Source organism: Muscardinus avellanarius (genome assembly GCF_963383645.1).
Source record: "Muscardinus avellanarius genome assembly, chromosome: 14".
NCBI classification, from domain to species: Eukaryota; Metazoa; Chordata; class Mammalia; order Rodentia; family Gliridae; genus Muscardinus; species Muscardinus avellanarius.
Genome location: NC_137800.1, coordinates 91,462,321 through 91,482,738, shown reverse-complemented (window position 1 = coordinate 91,482,738; position 20,418 = coordinate 91,462,321). Strand labels below are relative to the sequence as shown.

The 20,418-nt window shown below is 54.7% G+C and overlaps 1 protein-coding gene across 1 annotated transcript in view; it reads right to left on the bottom strand.

Annotated features, from left to right (window-relative positions):
• Nucleotides 1-11,480: 11,480 nt before the first annotated feature.
• BRPF3 (bromodomain and PHD finger containing 3) overlaps nt 11,481-20,418 on the bottom strand; it is a gene marked incomplete at both ends in the record, with an annotated part of 28,574 nt that continues 19,636 nt past the window's right edge. Inside the window, 4 exons of the mRNA XM_080710597.1 lie at nt 11,481-11,664; nt 13,263-13,417; nt 16,590-16,687; nt 19,055-19,152. Coding sequence (XP_080566723.1) covers nt 11,481-11,664; nt 13,263-13,417; nt 16,590-16,687; nt 19,055-19,152 — 535 coding nt within the window. The remainder of the gene's footprint in view (nt 11,665-13,262; nt 13,418-16,589; nt 16,688-19,054; nt 19,153-20,418) is intronic.

The following is a 20,418-nucleotide window of genomic DNA, read 5'->3' as shown; positions in this document are numbered from 1 at the left end:
GTCCTCAGCCTCCGGCCTCCGCGGGCAGGACGCCTCAGCTCCCCGTGGGAACTTGCTCCAGGGCCCGCCAGCCCGGGGCAGGAATGGGCCGATCTTGCCCGGCACCCACGGGTGGTTCAGTCAGCCACCGCCTGGGCCTGCCTGGCTCTGCCAGCCGTCAGCCTGGAAAGTTGGTCGGCCAAGGGCCCCAGGCCGGGGGCGAGGTGCAGGAGGGGCCCGGGGGCCTGATCAGGGTCCAGGTCCTGCGATGCCCCCGCCGCCGGCTTCATTGCTCCGCCAGGTTCATCTCCGCAGCCCTGCGCCCAGCCTCGGCAAGCCCAGAGTATTGGCAGCTCCAGCACCGGCCGAGCCCAAGGGGGCGGCACCACTCTGCTCAGCCCTCCGCGGCCAGCTCCATGCCTGGGTTGCAAAACACCGCCAGTGGCCCGTGTGCCTTCCTCCCCACGCTGCAGCCTGGAAGGGCCTCCTCCGCAGGGCCCTCCCTCCCTCCCGGCTCAGGACGCACGCTCCGCACCCCCGCCAGGTGTGAGGTGCTTCCAGGTGTTTTCACTTTTCTCACAGGAGCACCCTCTGGCTTATTAGCGTGTGTGTTCTCTTGTTAGGACTGACCACGGGCAGAGCGGTAAAGAGAAGTTTGGTTCAGAGGTGCCAACCACCTACACACTTAAAACCCTCAGATTCCCCACCCTGTAGTGTGTGTGTGTGTGTGTGTGTGTGTGTGTGTGTGTGTGTGTGTAACTGGGGATTGGACCCAGAGGCATTCTACCTCTTTTATTTATTTGTTTTTGTGGTACTAAGGATTGAACTCAGCAGCATCCTACCTTGAGCTATTCCTCAGCCCTTTTTATTTTGTATTTGGAAACAGGGTCTCACTAAGTAGCTGAGGCTGGCCACGAACCTGCGATCCTCCTGTCTCAGCCTCCTAAGTACTGGAATTACAAGTGCCGGCCTTGAAACCTACCTCTGTGCTACATCCCTAGGCCTTTCTTTAATTTTTGGAACAGGGTCTTGCTAGGTTGCTGAAGTTATTGAGACTGGTCTCGAACCTGCCATCCTCCTATCTCAGTCTCCCGAATACTGGGATTACAGGTGTACACCACCCACCCGGCCCGTTCACTGATCTTTTGGTCCTTGGTCCACACCCTCTCACCAAGCCCCAAACCCCTTCAGAGCCACCTGAGTGTGCAGCAAGAAATGAAGCCGAAGCCGGGCGTGGCGGGCACGCTTGTCATCCCAGCATTCGGGAGGCTGAGACCGGAGGATCGCGGTTCACGGCCAGCCTCAGCTACTTAGTGAGGCCCTCTGCAACTCAGTGAGACCCGGTTTCACAATAAGAAATAAAAAATAGGGCTGGGGGTATATCTTAGAGGTAGAATACCCCTGGGTTCCACCCCCAGTACTGCAAATAAATAAATAAAAATAGAAAAAGAAATGAAGCCAAAATCTAGAGCATTCTAGGTGTGGGGCTTCATATTGTCCCTTCTTCGGTTCTTCCTTGGATGACAATTTCATCCTATTCAAGTCTCAGCCACCTACGGAGGCCCCTCGCAACTCAGCGAGGCCCTGTTTCAAAATAAAGAATAAAGGCCGGGCGTGGTGGCGCACGCTTGTAATCCCTGCACTTGGGAGGCGGAGATAGGAGGATCGCGCAGGTTCAGAGCCAGCCTCAGCTACTGAGTGAGGCCCTCAGCAACTTAGTAGGAATCTGTTTCCAAATAAAGTATAAAATAGGTCTGGGAGTATAGCCCGGAGGTAGAAAAACCCCTGGGTTGCACCCCCAGTACCGCAAAAAAAAGAAAAAATTGGGCTGGGGTAGAGCTCCCAGGTCGAATGCTCTTGGGTTCCACCCACAGTACCACAAAAAAATAAAAATAAAAAAAGATGGTTAACTCAGTTGGCAATATCCTAATTCAGTATGGCAATATTCACGGCCAGGATGACAGCTCAGGAGGTGGTACAGCCCCAAATCTCACAGCACAGCGCTAACGTGACAAGACCACAGCCCCTCCTCATGGACCCGGCCACTCCCACCCTGGCCTCCCTGGTCCTGGGGCCTCTGACCGCCAACTCCCATGGGTCCCAAACTGGAGTTCCAGAACCAGGCGGAGCCCAAACGCAGGGGGAGGGTCGCTGTGGCTGGTGTGGATAATGCCAGCCAGAGAATTACCTCGGTTTGGGCAGGGAGCTTTTGATGAGGGGTGTGTGAGCGTGTGCATGCGTGTGTGTGCATGCGTGTGTGCGCTGAGTCGTGCTGCGTGCGGCTGGGTGAAGGCTGGGTGTGACTGGTGACGCGGTGGTGTTTGGAAGGCAGGGACCCTCCTGCCTGGGAGTCGGAGCGCCCTGCTCGGGGCCGGGTGGGGCCAGGTGGAGGCCCGCCCCAGCCCACAGACTCAGACCAGGCGGGCTGTAATTAAGAGCGGGATTGTGCAAGGCTGCCCTGCTGCCAGGAGAGTTAAGACAAGGGGGAGAAGTGAGCAGGGGGCGTGAAGGGGGGAGGGGAGGGGAGGGGAGGAGGAGGGAGGGGAGGAAGGGGAGGAAGGGGAGGAGGAAGAAGGGGAGGAGGAGGAGGAGGACAAGGACTCTGGGCCCCCTGAGCTTACAAAGAGGGAAGGGGGATGGGCTGGAGTCTCAGGACCAAGGGCGTTGGGTCAGACAGACACGAGGCTGCCCCCTAGTCCTGTTTCTTTCCAGGTGTGGCCCGTGTGCCTCTCTGAGCTGGGTTTCCTTGTCTGCAAACGAGACAATAATTTCTATGTTCCACAGTAATAAAGGCAAAAGATAAAGGCTGTAGATGCCTGGGAGGTGGTACACCTGTCATTACTAGAGGGTCATAAAGGAGCAGATGGACCCTGGAGACAGGGGGTCAAAAGGTAGGGCTGCTGCCCAGCGTGGCGGTGCACACCTGTCACCCAGCACTGCAGAGGCTGGGACAGGAGGACAGCAGTTTGGAGGCCAGCCTTGGCAACTCAGTGAGACCGTCTGCAACCTAGGAGTTTGCAGTTTCAGAATAAAAAAAAAAAAAAAAAAAAGACGGGCTGGGGACTCAGAGGCGGAACGCCCTGGGTCCAGTCGCCAGCACCGGAAGGGAAGCTTGACCTGCGTGCGCAGTGCGGGGCTCGGCGTTCTCGGGCAGGTGTGTCTGGGACGGCCGGGGACCAGGAAGGAGGACGATGCGGCGGCCAGGCCAGGCGACGCCGCAGGGAGACGGGCTAATGCAGCCACACAGACTCTTGGGAAACGAGACCGGTCGAGGCAGGTGACTCAGGTGATACCCATCTGCCGCCTGCAGGGAGGGAGAGGCGGGGCCGCCTCTGCGGATTTGGGCAAACTGGGACAGATCTGGGGAAACTGGGTGGAGGATGACTTTACTTTTTTGTTTGTTTATTTTGGGGGTACCGGGGATGGAACCCAGGGGCATTCTACCTCCGAGCTACACCCCAGCACCACTTTTAAAAAATTATTTCTTTCTCTTTCTTTCTTTCTTTCTTTTTCTATTTTGGGAGTACTGGGGGTGGAACCCAGAGGCTTTCTACCTCCGGGCTACACTCCCAGACCTATTTTATATTTCATTTGGAAACAGGGTCTCACTAAGTTGCTGAGAGCCTCACTAAGTAGCTGAGGCTGGCTTCGAACCTGCGCGATCCTCCTGTCTCAGCCTCCCAAGCGCGGGGATGACAAGCGTGGGCCACCACGCCTGGCTATCTTTTCATTTTGAAACAGTCTTGATAAGTTTCGGAGGCTGGCCTTGAACCTGCAGTCCTCCTGTCTCAGCCTCCCAAGTGCTGGGATTACAGGTGTGCACCATCATATCTGGTTTGTTTACACCTTTTCTCAAAGTCAGAAATTTTAAAATGCATAGTTTGCCAGCTGTGGTGGCGCACACTTCTAACCCCAGGATTTGGGAGGCAGAGAGAGGAGGATCATAGGTTGTGGCCGGCTTCCGCAAGTAGTGAGATTCTCAGCAACCTAGTGAGAACCTGTTTCAAAATAAAACAATATAAAATAAAAAGGGCTGGGGATGTAGCTCAGAGATAGAATTCCCCTGGGTTCAATTCCTAGAACCATTAAAAAAAAAAAAAAAGCAAAAAATAGCTCAGACAGAAAAATGCCCAAAATAGTACAGTAAACACCCACATCCCCACCAGCCAGATTAAAGAAATCTTACTACATTTAGGTCAACTATTTCTTTGGCTTTAAAGACACAAGTCCTCACAGGTAGAGGGGAATCCTCCTTTTGAACTCCGCCAGCCTCAGCGCTCCCTCCCGTGGGAAACCCGGTTCCAGACAGGGGAGACTCCCACTCCTGGTAGTTTATACTTTAGTTACATGAATGTCTTATAAGCAGTATGTAGTATTGTTTTATGAATATTTTTATTTTTCATGTAAACAAACACAATGTGTTTGTTTTGCTGTTTTTCCTCAGCCTTATGAGACATAACTCAGCCTTGTCTAATTTTTTTTTTTTTTTTTTTTTTTTTTTTTGGTGGTACTAGGGATAGGACAGAGGGCCGTTCATTCCACCTCCAAGCCCCATTTTTTTTTTTTTTTTTTTTTTTTTTTTTGTTATGGGGTTGAACCCAGGAGCATCTCTGAGCTACACCCCCTGCCCTATCTTTTTTTTTTTTTTTTGCGGGTCTGGGGATGGAACCCAGGAACCAGGGCATTCTACCTCCGAGCTACACCCCCTGCCCTATTTTTTATTCTTTATTTTGAAACAGGGTCTCACTGAGTTGCAGAGGGCCTAAGTAGCTGAGGCTGTCCGCGAACCGTGATCCTCCGGGTCTCAGCCTCCCGAATGCTGGGATTACAAGCGTGCCCATCACGCCCGGCCCCCTGCCCTATCTTTTACTCTTTATTTTGAAACAGGGTCTTCACCAAGCTGCAGAGGGCCTAAGTAGCTGAGGCTGGCAGCAAACCCAGGTCCTCCTGCCTCAGCCTCCCAAGTACTGGGATCACAAGCATGCCCACCCCGCCGGGCTCCTGTTTCTCATCCTCACTGGCCGACGCCTGTGCCCAGACAGCTGGACCGTGGGGAGAAGACTGGCCGAGGAATGTGCTGGGCGACCCATTTTTTCCCAGGTAAGTCTGAACAGACTTGAGGAGCCCGTGATGGTGGGCACTGAGTATGCCTGGCACACTGTACCCTGCTGAGCGCAAGCCACAGGACAGCCTGCTCGTGTAAAGGGCCTGGGCTCACGCTGTTCACACATGGTGGTGTGCAGCTGAGTAAGACCGGAGGCCTCTGAACGTCTGCTGAACAGAGGACGGTCGCAGAGCTGGGCTCGAGCGCAGGACAGGACCATCTTTGTGCAAGCCGACCCCAGAGGTGCCAAGAGATCCTGGGTGAGGGAAAGTACTGGGGGAAACTGCGTTTACAATGCTAGCCTTTTTTATTTTTTGTCCAAAAAAAAGCAGGGGAAAATATAGAATGTACTTTTCTTTTTTTTTTTTTTTTTTTTTGGTGGCTTTGGGTATTGAGCCCAGAGGCATTTTACCTCTGAGGTAAACCCCCAGTCCAATTTTATTTATTTAGAAACAGGGTTTCACGCCGGGCGTGGTGGCACACGCTTGTAATCCCCACACTTGGGAGGCGGAGACAGGAGGATCGTGCTGGTTCGAAGTCAGCCTTGCTGGCTTAAGAGACCCTGTTGCCAAATGAAAAGGTTAAAAAATAGGTCTGGGAGTGTAGCCCGTGGGAGTGTATCCCAGAGGTAGAAGGGCTTCCAGGAACCCCAGTACCACCAAAAAAAAAAAAAAAAAAAAAAGAAACAGGGTTTCACTAAATTATAGAGGGCCAGCCAGGCGTGGTGGGTACGCTTGTCATCCCAGCATTCGGGAGGCTGAGACCAGAGGATCACGGTTTGCGGACAGCCCCAGCTACTTAGTGAGGCCCTCTGCAACTCAGTGAGACTTGGTTTCAAAATAAAGAATAAAAAATAGGGCAGGGGGTGTAGCTCGGAGGTCAAATGCCTCTGGGTTCCATCCCCAGACCCGCAAAAATAAATAAATAAATAAATAAATAAATAAATAAATAAATAAATTGTGGAGGGGCTAAGTTGTTAGGGCTGGCTTTGAACCTAGATCCTCCTGTCTCACCTCCCGAGTATTGGGATTACAAGTGTGCACCACCACGCCCAACTTAGAATGTACTTATTTTTATATGCATAGAATATTTATTTATTTATTTATTTATTTATTTATTATTTTTTGGTACTGGTGGAACCCAGAGGCTTTCTACCTCCGGGCTATACTCCCAGACCTATTTTATACTTTATTTGGAAACAGGATCTCCCTAAGTTGCTGAGAGCCTCACTAAGCAGCTGAGGCTGGCTTCGAACCTGCGCGATCCTCCTCTCAGCCTCCCAAGCGCGGGGATGACAAGCGTGCGCCGCCACGCCCGGCTGCATAGAATATTTAAAACTAAGCTGGGCGTGGAGAAGCACACCTGTGATCCCAGTACTTGGGAGGCGGAGACAGGAGGATCATAGGTTCAAACACAGCCTCAGCGATGTAGGGAGACTCATCACCCTAGTGAGACCCTGTTTCAAAATAGAAATAGGGCAGGGGGCGTAGCTTGAAGGTAGAGTGTCCCAAGGCTCAATCCCTAGGACCATAAAAAAGGAAGGAAGGAAGCAAGAAAAAAGAAAGAAAAAGAGAGGTAAGGGAAAGGAAAGAAAAAATGAGAGGCTGCGCAGCCCCCACCACCCGCCAGCTTTTGCTTCCAGAGCTTGGCTTTTTTTTTTTTTTTTTTTTTTTTTTGGTGGTACTGGGTTCCTGGAAGCCCTTCTACCTCCGGGCTACACTCCCAGACCTATTTTTACTTTTTTATTTGGAAACAGGGTCTCCTAAGCCAGCGCGCGCGGCTGGCTTGGAACCTGCGCGATGCTCCTGTCTCCGCCTCCCAAGCGCGGGGATGACAAGCGTGCCCGCCATGCCCAGCGGGAGCTTGGCTTTCAAAGAGACCCTGTGTCTCTTATCTCTGCCCTTGAGGCTGAGGAGTGACTGTGAGTCCTGCAGCCGTCCCTCCTGCCTCCCTGCTGCTCAACGACCTTGCTGATCCCTCTAAACCTTTCCCACAGCACACTTTAAAGGGAAACAGACCAGGGTGAAGGCAGGGCAGGGGCCACAGGCTCGGGGTAAGACCTGGGCACTGTGCTGGCACCGGGGAGATGCCCAGGGGAAATCAGGCTCTGGACGGTGTGCAGGGCAGCTGCCCCGGGGCGCTCTCCACCCCATCAGAAACCCCTTGCCCGTTCATAGCTGGCACTGGGGAAGGAAGGGAGACACCTCGCTGTGCGGAGAGGCTGAGGTCAGCGGCAGCCGATCGCCACACGGGCACGGAGTGGACACCGCGGCCACAGGGCCACGTGCTGGCAGACTTGGGGCCACTGAACTCTCGCTATGGCTGCGGTAAACTGAATAACCGATGGTAAAACTGGCAGAATTTGGTAAACATTTACCTGCCCTGTGACCTCACAATCCCACCCCTGGGGCGCGCTGCAAATATATGTCCAGCTGGGCGTGGTGGCGCACACTTGTAATCCCAGCAATTGGGAGGCGGAGAATCGTGGTGCGCGCGGACAGCCTCAGCTACTTAGTGAGGCCCTTTGCAATTCAGTGAGACCCTATTTCAAAAAAATAAAAAAAATATATAGGGCTGGGGGTATAGCTCAGAGGTACAATCCCTCTGGGTTCTATCCTCAGTATTGAAAAGAAAAAAAGAAAAAAAGGAAGGAAGGGAGGGAGGGCGGGAGGGAGAAAGATCCATTAAATATCACGATGAGAGTGTTCCTAGCAAAGTCATTTGAGCGCGTGTGTGTGTGTGTGTGTGTAGTACAAGGGATTGAACCCAGGACTGTTTTACCTCCAAGCTACACTCCTCTATTTTATTTTTTTGGTGGTACTGGGAGTGGAACCCAGAGGCTTTCTACCTCCGGGCTACACTCCCAGACCTTTTTTATATTTTATTTGGAAACAGGGTCTCACTAAGTAGCTGAGGCTGGCGTCGAACCTGCGCGATCCTCCTGTCTCAGCCTCCCGAGTGCGGGGATGACAAGCGTGCCACCACGCCCAGCTTTCTATTTTATTTTGAAACAGGGTCTCAATGAGCTGACGGTCTTCCTAAGTCGCTGAGGCTGGCCAAGAACCTACGCCCCTTGTGTCTCAGCTGCACTCAGAAATTTAGCGAGACTCTGTTTCAAACCAAAATATAAGGAAGCCGGGCATGGTGGTGCACGCTTGTAACCCCAGTACTTGGGAGGCTGAGACAGGAGGATCGTGGTTCATGGCCAGCCTCAGCTACTTAGTGAGGCGCTCTGCAACTCAGTGAGTCCCTGTTTCAATATAAAGAATAAAAATAGGGCTGGGAGTGTAGCTCGGAGGTAGAATGCCCCTGGGTTCAATCACCAGTCAGTGTCTGTCTGTCTGCCTGACACACACACACACACACACACACACACACACACACACACACCCCTTAGTGTGTTAGCAACTTAGTGAGACCCTGCTTCCAAATAAAAAATAAAATAGGGCTGGGGATGTAGCCTGGAGATAGAATGCCCCTGGGTTCCATCCCTAGTTACCCCCCCACCCCCGCCAAACTAAAATTAAAAAGGGAAGGTAGAATCTCCTGGGTTCAATTCCCAGTACCAAAAGGAAAAAAAAAGTAAAGAAACTTGTGGCACCTTTTGAAGACACTGTACCCTCCTTCCCTAAGTCTCTGCTCTGGCACTGGTGGCCAGGTAGATGCCAGCCTGACTGGCGCTGGCGGGACCAGAGACAGCAGCCCCAGGGTTGGCCGAGGCCCCATCTCCCGGCGCCTCACACGCACTCCAGAGGAGAGCACAGAGCCACGCCGGGCCAGGAGAGCCCTCCTGGAGCAGACGCACACCCAGGTGTTAGTGGCTACGAACAGGAGTGGCCATGCTGAACACAGTGTTTGGCAAGCGCACACACACACACTACAGCTAGAAGTTGAACCCAGGGCATTCTACCTCTGAAACAGTCTCGCTAGGTAGGTTGCTGAGTCTCAGTACTTGCTGACGCTGTCCTTGAACCTGCAATCCTCCTGCCTCAGCCTCCCAAGTGCTGGGATTATGGGCACGCACCATGGCGCCTGGCTCCTGCCTGTCACGAGCTCCTGGTCCAGCGCTCACATGCCTGCCAGGGGCTTTTTACCTGAATGTCCCATGGGCAAGCCAAACCTTAAATCAAGCATTTCCTCCTCCATCCCCAACCCCCGGCCGCTCCAGCTGCCCGGCGAGGCTGTCTCTACACCATCTTTTCAGTGGTCCTGAGCAGCCGAGCTCTGCCAGGCTGCCTCCATGGTGCCGCCCCCGCCCGAGTACCGGTCCTGGCTGGGGTCTTGTTACTTGAGCGGGCCTGGGTGTAGGTTACCATCTCTCCGGATGCTAGCCAGGTGGCTGTTGGCTCTCGGCGCCCGGGGTCAGGATCCGCAGTCCCCTCCGAGCTCAGGCCCTGCTCCAGCTCCTTCATCCACCTGCGTGGCCCTGCTTCCTTCCCACCAGGTCTGCTTATCTGGCCATCTTTATTCCCCAAATACTGTATGGTTTGGATTCGGGTGCCCCCGGCCTCGCAGGAGCAGGGCTTGGTGCAGCCTCAGCAGTGGGTAAAGCCGGAGTGCTCTCCCAGGACCCCGCCGCCAGCCTTGATTGAGCTTCTGACCAGGCGGCTGTTCCCTTGTTTCTATGAAATGAGCCAGGAGGAACGGAGGTGTGAACCTGGAACCTCTGCTCCTGTGACGACCCTCTTCTGTGCCGGCTGCTCCTAGAGTCTCGAGCCGGGACAGCAGCCTGCAGCTCAAATCAGCCACCTTGGTAGACGTCCCAAGGGCCACGTCTCCCCGAGGCCCAGGCGACCAAAGCCTCCTAGCCAGGGCAGGACCCCATCCTCCAAGGCTCCAGTGTGGAGGCCCCCACGGATCACACCAGACACGGCACACGGACCGCAGCCCATTAGAACATTTATTTCTCAGAGAGAAAATAGTTTTCAACAGTCATATTATAGTAGGTAAAATTAACTTTTGTATTCTTTACAGGCATAGATTTTCTCTGTTTATTACCTCTCTTATACCATCTGTTATAAACAATTCTAGAAAGCAAATAAAGTCACTTCCTACAATAAATAGAGCATCGTGTGCCTCACAGCAGACGCAACAGAAACGCAGGCCCACGCCACGGCGGGCCGAGCCGTTCCCCTTCTAAAAGAGCATTTTAAAAACGAGACCCAGAGACTGAAAAATAGACTAAGAAGAGTTAGGAGAGACTGACAGACATGGAAATGGGGAGGAGAGCGCCCCGAGATCTTACAACACAGGTTTAGACAGAGGTCAGAGTCCACAGCTGACCCGGGGAGAGGGTGTCGCCGGCTCCCAGCCGCACGATGGAGGACTCCGGTAATGGGAAGTCCGGGCCTGAATAACTTAGAGGAGTATCTTACAAGTATGTACACCACGTCCCGCCCTGGCCGCGCTGTCGATTTTTACTACCGTACGATCCTAAAGCCCGTCCTTTATGCTGCGATGTGGCTGGTTCCTTCTAGACTCTGGCTCGTGTCCCACATGTGTAAGAAGTTGGGTGTGTGGTCGGTTATATTTTTAAAAAGTTGACTGTAAAAATGGCAGTGATCTCCCCAGTGACTGTTTTGTCCAAAACTCCCCTATGAAAAATTCAAAACAATTAAAAAGAACGTCAAGTTAAAAATCAATATGGCGGTCAGTGGCCTGCAACCTGGCCCGCGACTTTGGTGCTTAAGGAGAAAAGAACGCCCAGAGTCGCCGAGGAAGCCTCTGGAGGCTGTGCTGGGCTGCCAGTCAGCATTCCCCGTTCACAGTTTTTCCTTCCGTTTCTGAGAAGGTGAAAGTGGGGGGCTGAAGAGAAAGGGGGGATGGCGGAGAGCCAAGGCCGCAGCCAGCTCAAGAGGGCGCTGGACACGCGGGCCAGCGGGGGCTGCAGAGGAAAGGCCATGACGGGCGAGGCCAGCTCCACGGCACAGCGCGGGCCTCGCAGCCGCCGCACGCTCGGGGCCAGGGCAGAGGGCGCAGCGCTGTGGGAGCGCCGGAGCTGGGGTCCCGCGCTGGGCTGTACAGGACCCCAACTGACAGCGCCGAAAAGGGGCCAACGGCAAAGAAAGGCCTGTTGATGTACCTGTCAGTTTGGCACGAGGGAGGGAGCGAGGGAGCCCAGGAGAGCAGGCCGGCGGGAGGGGGATGGCGAGGTGTGGGCAGGGGAGGGAGGCTGGCCTCTCGCCTCCTGGGACAGCCCAGCGGCTCACGCCACTTCTAAGTGGTTTTCCAATTAAGTCACCCCAGGGACCTCGGGGTAGGGGGAGTTTTTGGCACACAGCACGCCCCCTCCGGGGTCTTGCCCCCGGCCCGCTGTGAGGGGCCGCCGCCGGCCACACGTCGGGCTGGGCAGTAGATGCTCTGTGCCCGGTGCATGGAGGCGAGGCCGGCAGGGCCCTCACAGGTAGGTGGAGGCGACAAAGGAGTGCGGGCCCCGGACGCGGCTCAGGTGGACCATGGCGCGGTCGTAGGCCACCTGCACCGACTTGCGGATGCTGCTCTTGCGGCCCTCCAGCATCTTGAGCTTGTCCACGGTGTCCTCCACACCCAGGGGCAGGACTTTGTCCCTCGGAAGCCACTGCCTGAAACGGACGAGCAGTCAGGAACCCGCTCCAGGGTTCCCCGGGCATGCAGGGCTGGGGCGGCACAGTCCTTTCCTGGTTCCCCCTCCGCTCTTGTGCGCCGTCAGGGCCCTGGAGCCAGGAGAGACCCAGCTGCTATCCCAGGGTGGGACGAGTGACCCTGGCGGGCTCGGAGCCTCGCCTGCCCTGGGGGGAGGAGCTGGCCTGTGCTGGGGTGCTCTTAAAGCTCAGAGGGCAGGTGCAAGGGCCGCTGTGCACGGCCCTCAGAGCCAGATCCTGGCTTGAATTTCAGTTCTGGCCAAGGGATCTTGGCTTTCTGAGCCTCAGCTTCCTCTAAAAAATGGACTGTGCTGAGTACGAGGTGCACACCTGTAATCTCAGTGCTTGGGAGGTTTGAAGCCATCCTCAGCAACTTAGAGTCTTAGCAACTCAGTGAGACCCATTTCATATTTTAACTTTTGGTACTGGGATGGAACCCAGGGCATTCTACCTCCGAGCTACACCCCCAGTCCAATTTTTTTATTCTTTATTTTGAAACAGGGTCTCACTGAGTTGCAAAGGGCCTCACTAAGTAGCTGAGGCTGGCTGCGAACCTCGATCCTCCTGTCTCATCTCCCAAAGGCCGGACTACAAGCGTGTGCCACTACACCCAGCTACCCCATTTCAAAAATAAAAAATTAAGCCGGGCGTGGTGGCGCACGCTTGTAATCCCCACGCTTGGGAGGTGGAGACAGGAGGATCTCACTGGTTCGGAGCCAACCTCGCTGGCTTAAGAGACCCTGTTTCCAAATAAAAAATAATATAAAATAGGTCTGGGAGTGTAGCCCGGACATAGAAGGGCTTCCAGGGACCCCAGTACCACCAAAAAAATAAAATAAAATAAAATAAAATAAAAATAAAGCCAGGTGTGAGTCCATGTCCATAATCCCGGTATTTGGAAGGCTGAGACAGGAGGCATGAGACGCTCATTGATCTAGCAAGATTCCATTTCAAACTGAAAGTAAAATAGGGCTGGGGGTGTAGCTTGGAAGTAGAATGCCCTGGCTTCAGGCCCTAGCACCTAGCACACACACAAAGGCCACGAGGGGAGTGGGATTTCAGAGAGAACACACTCGCATGCTGTCGAGGGTCTCGTGAGGACAGTGAGCAGGACACACGGCTCTCGCCTCCTCTTCTACTGGCCAGTTCTATCCCTTCATGCTAGGACGCGGAGGCGACGGCTCAGCTGCGGGCGCTGGGGCAGCGCTGGGGCGCTCCCGAGCTGTGGCGGGCGGGCCCGTCAGGCCACACGCCTCCTGGGGTTGGACGGTTGGCTTTCCCGCCAGCCACACGGGACTCCTCCCTGGGCCAGGGCTGTTTTCCGCGGCCCAGGCTCACCCCAGCAGGACTGCAGATGCGTCTCCACCTCCTCGAGCCTCCCGGGAAGCCTGGGGCTGTCACTCAGAGGCAGAGAGCTTGCCTAGCATGTGCCAGGCCCTGGGTTCAATGCCCGGTTCCACCGAGAAAAGAAGGCGCTTCCAGGGGTTCCATTCTCAGCCCCTCGTTGGCCTCGGCACCTACACTCCTACACTGGCAGCAGCGGACGGGGCACGACTCACCAGGTGCGCTTGTTGTCAAAGAAGAGGACAAGGAAGAGCTTCTCTCCAGCCTCGGCCTGCTTCTGCTCGCCCAGCCTCAGGACATCCAGCGGGGGCACGGGGATGGGGACGCCGTTGTGCAGGAGGCCCTCCCGCGGCATCTTGGGGTCGATGATCTGCAAGCAGAGCAACGGGGCACTCATGGGGGAGGCCCGGGCGAGGGCGCCCCAGCACAGGGCCGGCTGAGCCACAAGGCCTGCTCAGCTACCAGGGGCCTGCTCGGCGACCCCTCGTCTGGTGTCTGACGTCCAGGTAGATGGGCAAACTGCCTCCTAGGAGACAGTGTGGAGGCCACTGTCGTACACTCTGCCTCCTCAGTGCACTCATGCCCAGAGGCCTGGCCAACAAGAACAAGGGGTGTCCCCTTTTTTTGGTGGTACTGGGGTTCCTGGAAACCCTTCTACCTCCGGGCTACACATCCCAGACCTATTTTTATAATTTTATTTGGAAACAGGGTCTCTTAAGCCAGCGGCTGGCTTTGAACCCGCATGATCCTCCTGTTTTCTGCCTCCCAAGCGCGGGACTACAAGAGTGTACCACCACGCCCAGCACTCGGGGCGTCCCCTTTAACCACAGCCTTCCTGGGCCTGCCTCTGCCCCAAGACCTCCATAGGTGAATCAGAGCGAGGCTCATGGTGCAGCTAGGGGTAAGGGGCCGAGCTGATGTCCCGGGAGGACTCGTCCCTGGGGAGGCAAGCACCACAGGGCAGCGCCACCTTGGGCAGGTGCTTGGCAGGACGCCAGGCACACCAACATGGCGGTGCTTCTCCAGGTCTCCAGAGCACCATCACAGCTGCCACAGTTCCAAGCTCTTGCTGAAGCTGGATGTCTGACCACTGCTAATGACAGGTAAGAGGCTGCGCGGAAGGACGCAGTTGGCCAAAGCCGGGGCTGGGCCTGAGCCCTACTCCCAGCGCAGCGGCCGATCTCCCCATGTGCGGGCCAGACCTAGGGCCTACTGAGGAAGCTGACTTCTCTAGAGATGGTGGGATCTTGACGCCAGCACCCTGTTCCAGCGGGCTCGTCTCCTGATGAGCTCCCGCGAGCTCCCGCTGTTTACCTCTGGGTGGCTGCCCGCGCCCACACCCGTGTCCAGATAAGCCGCGGGGAGCGCTAAGCACCTCCTGAGGAAGCCCCCTGCCTGCCATGCAATTTGGTCAGAACCCATCTCCCAGCCTGGCAGCTCCTGGGACTCAAGCTAAGGGTCTTAGTGAGAACCACCACACAAGCCCTTCCAAGCTTCCTCCACGCCAGCAAGGCGGGGCGCCTCGGAGACATCTCCTCTCGACTACGGCATGCTGGGGCCTGAGAGAGTGGGCGACTGGTAAGCACTCGCCGAGCACCGCGCAGGGCAAAGCACCACGGGATAAGGCCGGTGGATGCAGCTTAGCGCCACACAGCAAGGGTGGGCACACGACTAGGCTCCGACGGCAGCCGGGAGCCATGCACAGGAGTGGACACAGACACTCAAGCCAGCCGGATGCAGGGTCTTTGCTGCCGCTCCCTGAAGTTCTAGAATGCGCACATAACTTTAGGAAGACAAACCAAAAACACACATGTGCATAAAAGAAAAAGGCTGTAAAAAGTTAAACACACACATGCAAACACATATTAAGGTATGTAGAGGAAAAGGACTGAGAGCGCCACCAGATAAAAGCACGGCCTTGTGTCGGAGCGGTGGCTGAATCTCCTTTTTAAAAAAGAAACTTTGGGACTGGCTCCTCTGCACTGTGAGGTTTATAAAGAAAACACTGCCCAACCGCACGGCCTGCATCTCTTGTATGGCCCCTGGAGACACACCGCAGCTGTCCACACAAGATTAGCGGCCCTCCCCAGATGTCAAGAGGCTGGGTCAGGCTCAAAGGAGTCACAAAGAGGAAAGGACGGGGGACCTCGAGCTCTGTGTGCCATTGAGAGACGACAAGGCTGTTCCCATCCCCGGCCTCAGATCATCCAGGAGGCTTTGCTTTCTTATTATTTAGTTATGGTATTAGGAACCGAACCCAGGGGCATTTTTTCACAGGGTCTCACTTAGGTGCTGAGTCTCACTACCTGCTGAGGCTGTCCTGAAACCTGTGACCCTCCTGTCTCAGCCTCCCAAAATATTGGGATTATGGGCATGCGCCACCACACCCAGCATCCAGGAAGCTTTTTAAAAAATATTCATGCTTCGGTCTGTCTTCAGAGATTCCAATTTGGTATTTCTGGAATGAGGTTGAGTCAGTGTATGTATTATTTTAGAAATTCCCCCCATATGATTCTGAAATGCTCCAAAGGTTTAAAATCACTGGTATCCTCCAGAGCCAGGTGGATATTCCCTCCCCAAGTGAAAATGATCTTTAAGAAACAACCAAGGTGGCAAAAACGAAATTTTAAGCTACTGCTTCTGTGGAAGAAACGGAAATTTTAGCTATTGCTGGTGGGAGTGTGAAACTTTCAGACACCTTGGATGAAAATTTCATATGACTCTGCCCCTAGAAGGCACCAAGCACGGAGACAGCCGTGAGGATGTGCAGGGAAGCACTGACGGCAGGCTGTCACACAGTCTGAATGACCACCAGGAATGGCTCAGCGGCGGGACGCAGACCGATCTGAAAACAGTGCGCTCATTAAGAGCACGGGCGATGACAAATGCGTAACGGCCTTACAAGTGCACATCCGTGGAGTGTTCTTAAGTCAAAGGCAGGTTAAAAACAGCACGGCTTCAAACATGCACATTTATACACTGAAAAAAAAAAAGGCCGAGTGGATAATCGCTAAGTTATCCCTGAAGAGACAGAGTGCGGGCGACTCGTGTCTCCGCGGCTCAGAACGTGGGCTCTGGAGTGGCAGCTGTGGCCCTCTGGGCTCAAGTTCCAACCCTCCCCTCATTAGCTGGCCAGCCCCAGGCAACAGATCGTGCTTTCTTCCCTACAAAACAGGAGTGACCGTACCTGCCTCAGGACTTCAAGGCCTGAGCGTGGCAGATGTTTAATAGAACGTTTGGGCATTATTAGCAGCATGTCAAATCCTCTACAAAGAGCACACGTGCTTTTATGCATAAGGAAATAAACGCCATTAAAGCCTGAAACCCTCCCCTCTGTCTGCCGGCATCTAGCTACTGCAAGCGCTCCCGCTGGCCCCTGCAGTTTGCCCTGTGCAGACTAGGGTGAAGCCCACTCCCCTCTGCAGCTAAAGCACCCTGACTCCCACCACACCTCGCTGAGGGACCCCGGGGAGAAGCCCCCGAGGTGAGCCAGGGGCCAGAGGCGCCAAGGGAGGCGGGAGGGTGGCGTCTGGGGCACTCACCAAGGCAGGGTAGGAGGGGTAGCCTCGGCACTTGGCCCACACCAGCTCCAGGGGCTCCAGGTCTCCGCGGTCTTCAAAGGGCAGCAGGAGGCTTCTGCCTGGGGTGGGGGAGGGGAGGAGACAGTGCCAAAGGGGACTTGGACGGTGCCCGGGGCCCTGCCTGTGGCCTCCACGCTGGGTAGCCCAGATGCGCCAGCACCATCCCCTCCACCCTTCCTCTTCCCTGTCCCCTCCCTGGGAGAGGTTCTGGACTGGAAAGGGAGCAGCACACTAGATCTGGGATGGCCAATGAGGGAACAGTGCTCAAGCTGTGGCTGGAGGTAAAAGAGCCACAGACAACTATTAGCATGAGAGTGTGGCAGTGTACCAATGAAACTTTGTTTTGAACACTGAAATCTGAATTTCATGTAATTTCCATGTTACCAAAGCGTAAGTTTTTGGGGTCCCTTTTAACCGTTTAAAGATGTAGAAACCATTCTTGGCTCAAGGGGCACAGGACAGGCAGACGGCTCCGTCTACTGACCACTGAAGCCTAGGGCAGGGAAGGAACCTAGCTGCTCCTCTCAAGGGCCTCAGGGAGAAGGGCCCACCCCAGCGTGGCAGCGCTACGGCAGCCTTCCTAAGCAGGGAACTTCATGGGAAGACGCCCAGGAGGGCGTCCCAGCAAAGCCAAGGGTCAAGTAAATTCTTTTCTGACCAGGACACTGGACTGTATAGCTCTGATGGAGCCTGGCTGCTGCAGATCTCACACTGCCTGTCAACCGAGAGCTGAGGGCCCGCCTGGGGCAGGCGCCCGGGCACTCCAGATATGCCCAACACCAAAGCAACCCCTGTACTGGGGACGAGGGGTGACCGCCCGGATCCCAGGTGGCAGCCGTGTTTCTGGGCAACACGAGCACTCTCGTTTAGTTTTTAAGACGCACCACGGTAATGAGAAGGCACTGTTTTGACTCTATGGAGTCAACAGCAATAACAAGAAGGTAAAAAGCCGGCTGCATGGGAGCCCTAGGAAACCACAGACCAGGCCAGCCCTTTCAGAACGTCACTTAGCAGCTATGTCTCCGGAGCTATTAAAACAAGGCATGAAACATCTGCTCCAGTAAATTCTTTCCTTGGCAATTTATTCTAAGAAAAAGAACTTTAAAAATGAGTAAGAAGGATTTGAACAAAAACTTGAGTTCACTGCCTCATGAAACGTTTAAAGTTGGAGGCTGGCGTGGTGGCACAGGCCTGTAAACCCAGTCCTTAGGAGGCCGAGACAGGAGGACCACAGGTTCCAGGACAGCCAACTATCTAGAGGCCCTCTGCAACTTAACGAGACCCTGTTTCCAAATAAAAATAAAAAAGGGCTAGGGGTACATGTCAGAGGGAGAATGCCCCTGGGTTCCATCCCCAGTAAGAAAAATAAAAGTTGGTGAAAACCCAGATGTTGAACAGAAGAGTTAAGTAAATTAGAATGTACTGTTAGTGTTCCAAGAATGAGAGATAAAGATGATGTGTCTACATGGAGAAAAAAAAATGAGATAACAGCAAGGAAAAAAAAAAAGCAGACTAGGGATGGAGTGTCCTGGGCCAGCGCCTTGTTAAAAACACGCCTACCAGGACAAAAGGCACACAGAGATGGTGACACCGGTGCTGAGGCGATGGGGCGGGAGGGCGGCCGCCCTTGCAGATCTCCTCTGCCACCGTCTGAAGTACACAGTTAGGTTGGAAAAGCACCACACCAGAAGCACAGAGCGGGCCACTCCACTGCTGCGGCCCGGCTTAGAGCCAGGCTCCTCCAGACACCAGCCCTGCCCTGGGTACCGACGGCCACAGAAGCAATGACACATGGGCACGCACTCACCAACACGAGAAAGGAGAGCAGGCAGCGGGAGAGGAGGCCAGCCCGCAGCCCTGCGTCTGCCCTTAGCCCACCAAGGAAACCCCCAGGGCAGCCCGAGGTTCAGGGACACAGGCTGTCGCCGGGCACTCTATGAGAGCCGACAGGCAGCGCCAGGGACAGGACGCACGCACCTTCCTTCCACCTGGCGATCCCTTCCAACAGCTTCCTCCCCTCCACAGACAGAACACAGCCCGCACCGCAGGGGCCGCCTAGCGCAGCACTGGCTGGGAACAGGCCGGCGAGGACGCCTAGGTGCCACCTCCAGATGGCCACTGGGCCCACCAAGGCAAAGCACGGGAAGAGGGTGGCTCAGGGAACACACGTTCTTTGCTCGCTTGCTTGAATATACCTGCTCGGCTTGCAGAGACCGGATCACATCCGGAAGACGCAAGAGAACACTAGCCATGCACCTTCCCTCGTTCCCTTCTGCACCACCTCGCTTATGGTTACCACGGACGCATAGCACACTTCAGATGAGCGTTGAAAGCAAGTCTGAATGGCCTAGAGGCGAGGGGCAGCTCCCTGGCCAGTGCCCGGGGCTGGGTAGTCAAGGGGTGGCTCCCGGGGGTGTGGCCCTCACCTGAGCCGCTGTAGTCGGAGTCTCCATTCACACCTTCCAGGAAGGGCACGCGAGACAGGGCTGGCTTCCCACGACTGCGTTTGGGGGGCGTCAGACCGCTGCATGAAGAGCAGGGAGAAAGGGGCATGAGCAGCGCCGCCGGCTGACACCCTCCCACTCTCCCAACTCGCAGCAGTGGAGGGCGCTCCAGCAGCATTCGCAGCTCCACTCGCCCGACCGTTAAGCTCCCTCCCACCAGACTTCCAGGACATTCTGTCCTGTGGCTGGCAGGGCGTCCTGGTCAGGGGCCTGGGGCTTTATGAGAGGTGGCCCCGGTTCTGCGCCCCTTCCAGGGCCTGAGCCAGCGTCCCCACTCTGTCTGTGCTTCATGTGCCTCTTATGTGGTTCATGTGCCAACTTATATATATATATATATATATATATATATTTCTTTTTTTTTTTTTTGCAGGTCTGGGGATGGAACCCAGGGGCATTCGACCTCCGAGCTATACCCCCTGCCTTATTTTCTATTCTTTATTTTGAAAAAGGGTCTCACTGAGTTGCAGAGGGCCTCACTAAGTAGCTGAGGCTGTCCGCAAACACAATCCTCTAGTCTCAGCCTCCTGAATGCTGGGATTACAAGCGTGCGCCACCACGCCCGGCTTGCCAACTTATATTTTAAGGTACAAAAATTTGTCTCTTTCCCAGATTTTTCTATAATGGACAGGGCTTCTAGAATTAGAAAAATAATTTTTAAATTGGGTGGAAAACCCACTTCTCAACTCGAAATGGTTTATGTGTGAAGCTTTTCTTAGATAAAAAGAGACAGATTTTTTTTCTTTTTTGCAGTACTAGGGATGGAACCCAGGGGCATTCTATCTCCGAGCTACACTCCCAGCCCTATTTCTTCTTCTTCTTCTTCTTCTTTTTTTTTGCGGGTCTGGGGATGGAACCCAGGGGGATTCGACCTCTGGGCTACACTCTCAGACCTATTTTATATTTTATTTGGAAACAGGGTCTCTTAAACCAGCTGAGGCTGGCTTCAAACCTGCGCGATCCTCCTGTCTCCACCTCCCAAGCGCGGGGATTACAAGTGTGCGCCACCACGCCTGGCTATTCTTGATTTTGAAACAGGGTCTCACTGAGTTGCAGAGGGCCTCACTAAGTAGCTGATGCTGGCCTTGAACCCACGATCCTTCTGTCTCAGCTTCCCAAATGCTGAGATTAAATGCATGTGCCACGGGCCAGGCGTGGTGGTGCATGCTTGTAATCCCCGCGCTTGGGAGGCAGAGACAGGAGGATCGCGAAGATTCGAAGCCAGCCGTGCTGGCATAAGAGACCCTGTTTCAAAAATATAAAATAAGTCTGGGAGTGTAGCCCAGAGG